General features: G+C 44.2%; 1 protein-coding gene across 1 annotated transcript; it reads right to left on the bottom strand.

The window, feature by feature from the left end:
* Window positions 1–2,259: 2,259 nt before the first annotated feature.
* Window positions 2,260–5,354, bottom strand: LOC133127698 (zinc finger protein 862-like). Its single transcript, XM_061240776.1, has 2 exons — window positions 5,259–5,354; window positions 2,260–4,547 (listed from the first exon to the last, which is right to left on the bottom strand). The coding sequence occupies exon 2, from the start codon at window positions 4,472–4,474 to the stop codon at window positions 2,309–2,311; it is 2,166 nt and encodes a 721-aa protein (XP_061096760.1). The 5' UTR covers window positions 4,475–4,547; window positions 5,259–5,354; the 3' UTR covers window positions 2,260–2,308.
* Between the last annotated feature and the right edge of the window lie 809 nt (window positions 5,355–6,163).

The following is a 6,163-nucleotide window of genomic DNA, read 5'->3' as shown; positions in this document are numbered from 1 at the left end:
AATTGTTTGCCGAGAGCACGATCAATGGCATCGCCTTTCACCGCTTACGTGCAATAAAATTTCACTTGTACACGCCATTTCACATACCACATAAAATGGATGAAGAGAACAGCACAGCGAATCAAACATGCCCTTCAGCACCAGTTCAGAACCGTACACAGGTCTACTTCAAGTTTGTGCTTGTTTTTAGTGTGGAGGAATGCGGAAGACCATCTGAAGGGCTCTCCCAGATGGCGTTGTCTGTGCGGTGTCAAGCTCTTTTAATTTGCATTTTTAGGACAGCCGTCCCATCAGACAGCAAATCATCCATGACTTCTAAACTATCTCCAGCGAGCCGGCTGTCCCTCGCGCCAGACTCCTGGGTATTAAAAACAAGGCTAATTAATAATAAAGATGCAGGACAGCAGCTGTAGGGAAAACCATCAGAACATTTTAGAGCGTATATTAAACAGCTGATAGCCTGTTATAGCGTCTCATAATGACGCAAACTCAATAAACTATCGATTCTGCGTCCAATTTTGAAACAGTACGAGAAGCGAAATCATTACAAGGCAGCCGTCAGCAAGCCTTTGCCTTTGTGTCTGAACCAATTAAAGTGATTTGAGGAGAATACTGTATGAGGCTTGGACCTGTTCTGCTTCAATACATTATTCAAAATGACGAATGAATGGCATTCAAAAGACACAAAAGACCCCTGATAGTCTTTCTAGTCAGTATCTGCAGGATGCATCATGCATATTAATATTCTCTAGTGGAAAAGAGAGGGGTCATGTTTTCCAAGAGGGACACGGGAGAAGATAAAATTGAAAACCTGAGCCACTTGAAACAGGATCTGTTTATTAAATAAAATCTGATTGCATAGTCTTCTTGTCATCCATCAACCAGTTATACCAAAACATCAGGGTGGAGGTTGAGGCATCTAACTTCATAAACAGTGTAAAATAGACCTTTATTGTGGGAGTGGGTTCTTTCACACACATCTGCATTTACTTACAGTAACTGGTCAGTTTGTGTGCCCCACAATGGAAAGACAGTTTTAAAGACATCTAAAGAGAAATTGCACAATTGTGAAATTAATTAAAACCACCGAATGACAAGATGCAGATGAGGCAAGCAGACAACTGAACAGTATTTTCAGGAGCCAAGAGAATATATGAACACCATACCATTCTCAGATTTTACAAGTTTAAAAAATAACAATTCCAGGGAACAAACCTTTCCATTTCAATATATATGGTCTTCTTCAGTGAACATTAACATCAGAATGGAGGTAATAAACATAAAATTGCTAATGTGCATAAAAAGATGTTACAGCGCACACTTTAAAAATGTTAAGTACATTATTCCTAGACCTATAAATAGATATAGCCTACTCCTCTGACAGAACTAAGGTAAGATTCAATAATTATTTTACCCCGTATATGTTGCATTGAATAATTATACAAGTTTTTTATGGCAAGGAGAAAATAACTTGTATTTCAGACACACAATAAGAAAATAAATACTGAGTCCTCAAAACCTCAATTCAAATCATCACTCTGTCTTCAATACAAGCAAAAAAATAAAAAATAAATACAAATGTCACATTGTGGCAAAACACACCATAAAACTATGCTATTTTACTGTAATAGTAGCATTTTCTTCAATTCCTCAGGAAAAGCTTAGTAAAAAGCATATTCAGTTTTAAAATAATCTGGCCTCACGACCACGGCAAAAACATTAGAGTTGAGAACCCCACTTCAAAATAAAATTGATGATACAGAATATCATTAAATAAACAGTGCCCACACCCGTGTCCGTGCGCAAAGATACACATGCAGAGTGAGCAAAACATGAGTAACATTTTTGCTGAAATGAGTTCTTAGTGCACTGCATTTTGAATTTAAAGTAGTCAATATAAACAGAAACTGTGTCAAATATGAACAGAAAAACATTAACTTGTGCATGGAAACTAAGCTTGGTAAACAAACGTATGACAAAGCAAAATGACAAAACTCTAGCTCATGACATTTGGTAGAAAAATAAAATCACTGGAAACACATTCAGTGTCACTTCATTTTGCTGCATTTTCAAAAGATATAAGCTAATGATATAGGCCATTTTATTAAAAAAGATATATAGGCCTGGAATAAATGTAAAAAATATTTCACAGCTGTATCATTAAATATATATATATATATATAAAGAAATAAAATATAAAAATATAAAAAATATAAAAATAAAACAAATACAAATTATGTTGAGAAATAACTGGTCAGTGACACCATGCGATACAGTGTTTTACATGACCCCGAGGGCCAGGGAATGTTCAGTCACCAGCACACTCCACTGAGCTAAAACAAGTCTTTTTTCTGGGAGGACTGGACTCGTCCCCAGAGAACGTGGACGGAGACTCATCTCCAGAGAATGTGGACAGAGAGGTCCTTCTGCCTGCGGACTCAATGAAGGAGCCCATGTGCTCAAAACAATAGAGGCTGACTGCCGCCTGGGGGTCAAAGAAATCCAGCTCGGGGCCCTCCAATGCGATTCTGGTCAGGTACTCCAGTGTGCGGGGGAACATCCTGCCTCCGGCGACAGCCATCATGCGGCTAACAGCAGCCTGGCCCCGCTCCAGCACCACGCTGGAAACCGGGAAGCAGTGGAGGATTTGCACAACGTGTCGGAAGTTGAGGAACTGGGCCCGCTCTCGCGTCAGGACGTGCTGCCACACCTGCCGGCTAGACATGTTCGCTAGGCTCTCCGCCCGGTACCACTTGAACTGCTCCCACTCCTCCAGCAGCTTGGTGACGTCCACCTGGTTGAGGGCCAGGAGTTTGGCGAAGTGGCGGCTGAACGCCTGCAGCTCGGCGTTCCCATAGTTCTCCAGCTCTGCTGGGTCGTCAGGCCACAGCTCGGCCTGGAGGATTTTCAGGCAGCGGACAGGCTCCATCTGGTGCATGGCCTCAAAACGCGGGAGAACGCACTCCGAAATGGCAGCGGCGTACGACGGGAGCTTCTCCCTGAAGGCTCGAGCAGCCTCAGCCCCGCAGTGCAGACGGGTCCCGTTGAAGAAGACTGTCTGCGGATCCTTGACGGTGTCCTTAAAAACCTCGCCCAGGGTCCCCTGTGGTATGCCCCTACTCAGCTGCTCTAGTGTACTGTAGAACTTCACCACCAGCGATGCTGTGTACAACAAATCCACATTACTGTTTTGTAGCAAGCTGGAAAGCTTGGCGATGGGCTCCAGCGTCTCGTTGAAGAACAGCAGGTGCAGGACAAAGCTGACACTCCGGAGGCTCTTCAGACAATCCTGAAAAATGGCCTTTTCCTTGGGCAGGGTTGTCTGTACAGACATGTTGGCCAGGTTGCAGATGACCATTGGATAAGTCTGCAGAAGAGCTCTGGTTGCCCGCAGCCTATGCTGTACCCATCTAGTGCCGTTGGCTTGCTGGGGCTTGGTGTCCACTTCCTGCATTACCCGAGCCAAGGCCCTCAGTTCCTCCAGCTGAGACGGGCAGGCCCAGTACAGCTTCGCCAGGACGAAGAACATCTCATTCACACTGTCGAAGGCAGTGCCGTAGAAGACTTTCTTCACGGCCATCTCCAGGCGGTGGCTTGCACATCCGAGTGAGACCAGGTAGGGCATGTCCCCCTGCAGGAGCGCAGCCACGTTGGTCCGGATGGTGCCCCTGTCCGCCATGCAGCCCACCAGCTTCCCCTCCAGGTTAACGCCCTCCTCCAGAAACAGGTCCAGCACAGTGCGCCTCAGGCACTCGGGATGGACACGCTCCACATCGCAGAAGCCGAAGAAACGCACGCAGGGCAGCCCCGTGCGATCCACGTACAGCACGTAGATCATCCCGTTCTCCGGCATCGTGGGGTCTGCAGAGCCGTCCACAGCCACTGAAAAGTACGGGGCCTCCTGGATGGCCTGGATCAGCTCGATCTTGGTGGCTCGGCCGATGTAGTCGATGTACTGCCTGCATTTCTGCTCCGTCATGGCAGCAGGGCCCAGGTCCACGCCATGCCGTAGCTCCAGCCGGGCCAGCGTCTTGAAGTCCACCAAGGGCAGCCCCAACTTGGCCACAGTGTATGCAAGGTCGAAGAGCCGGTTGAGGTGGCTCTCCTCAGCGGTCTGAGCCATCGCAGAAGGCAAGTCGTGGTCGCGGCTCGCGAGCTTATCCAGCGCAGATGCCTTCTGGTGCATCTCGCTCTGAAAGTGCTTCTTGACGTTGTCTTTCTTCAGGGAGTTCCCCTCGATGCCGTTGATGAAGGCCGGGCTGAAGTTCCGCAGGCCTTCCAGCTTGGCTTTGTGTTTGCTGCACAGGGCGCACTTGATCGCGACCACGAAGCATCTGTCGACTCCGACTACGCACTGAAGCCAGTCCTGGCCAGACTGCAGCTCCAGCAGCCACCGTTTCACAGTCTCCAATCTCAGCGTCATCCTGCCGAAGAGGGGCCCCACGTCCAGGAGAAGGGATCTTCCACCCTTCATTCACTTCCTTCAGCTTTTACGTCATTTTCAAGGTGCTATATTGGATGCACCTGCTGTGCCTCCAGATTCCCTTCTGAAAATTAAGTAAAGAAAATGTTGTAACAATAGAACAAAGAATTCTGATTCTTTGCAGGCTGAATTCCTGCAGATGTTTTATTGATCATGTTGCATGTATTAATCAGAGTGTGGTTTACAATTTAATTGTCGTGTGGCAATTTCACCAGTTGGACTGCAAAAAATCACTTTCATTTTCAAAATGTCAATTCAATGAGCATATTATGGTGACATTATCCCTAGAGACAATCTGGCTTCTTTAGCTATAGGAGAAGCATTTTATAGTTGGGAATTAGCTGAGCGCATTATAAGGCACCCAACGTTTCACTCTGGAAAGCATGAAGTATACAAAAAGTGACAAAGAAGCACAAAAATAATGAAACCAAAATAAATATGGTTATTATTGCAATCACAGAGCACAAATCTAAGCCCATATCAAAATATCGCATATGGGCAGTATACCAGACAGCTAGGCGGTAAAATAAAATGAATCGCTTTCATTAGCAAACAGCTATTAATTTGCGAATTACAGCATGCATGCCGAACGCCTCCATTTTTGTCTCAGTGTGGTGTTGGTCACCAATTTGCCCTCTATTTCTCTATGTGCGCTGTTTAACTGTATAATTTCGTGCTAAACCCGATATTTGAATAAAGTACATTGGGCAATGTGAAACTACAACCATACGTTTAACTTCTAACAACCAGAGTCTAGCATCCAGTGTCCACTTACCCATTTTGCGTCTCAGCACGAAGAGATTACGAAGTTGTCCTTTATATTCCGTTTTTAAAATACATTGATTTCACACTATTCGTGCAAATACAAAACATATGCTGTTATTTTGGAAGTTTGAAAGCAAAATACATACCATAAAATTGTTAACTATTGTTATTATCGCCATCTGTCAACCCAAAGTCCCGTATATAGAATTAGGCATATTACCGAACATCTCATTATGGGTCTTGATTGAAGAAGTAAATTAGTGTTGTTGGGTCCTTTGATGGACTGGAGAGTGGATACTGGAGTGTTTTACTTCAAAAATTGTGGCAAGGATGAAATTGAATTTTAACTTAATTTGTGGAACGGCGTCTCCATGTTTCGCTGACTAATTATAGGACTATTTAACGCAATTGTAACGTTAATAAAATATGCATAGGCTATTATATTACACAACGCTAGGTCTTTTTTTAAAAATGTCCGTTGTCGTAGTTGCTAGGTAGCGCTTCTCGGTCGAGAAGTAGCGTTAATCAGTCGTTAATTTCGTTTTGTAATCGGCAAGTTATTTGCAGACGAACATACCATTTTCTCGTTCCGTTATGAGAGCACGTATTTTACTCCTTAATTATGTAGCTAGCTGGTGCAATCATGCAGTTAGGAATTTCGATTTTATGCTTAACTAACTTATATGTTAGTATTCGCTAGCTAGCTATATAGGAATTTAAGTACAAAGCATGTTCCTATTTTATTACATTTATTATCTTGGCCGGTGAAGTAGTGCGATGTGCGGTTTAGACTGAAGAAGACCATCTATAACTAACTTGCCGGAATGTCTACACATTTAAACAGCCTTTTTGGTGGATGTTGCCTCGTACATGTTAATAGCCGAATAGTGTTGCATTGAGACTTGACTGAATTGG

Source organism: Conger conger, chromosome 4, assembly GCF_963514075.1.
Source record: "Conger conger chromosome 4, fConCon1.1, whole genome shotgun sequence".
In the NCBI taxonomy this organism is placed as follows: Eukaryota; Metazoa; Chordata; class Actinopteri; order Anguilliformes; family Congridae; genus Conger; species Conger conger.
Note: the sequence above shows the minus strand (reverse complement) of the source record. Positions and strands in the feature narration are given on the sequence as shown.

Coding starts and splice junctions, on each gene's coding strand:
- LOC133127698 (XM_061240776.1), bottom strand. CDS start 4,474: ATGAAGGGTGGAAGATCCCTTCTCCTGGACGTGGGGCCCCTCTTCGGC.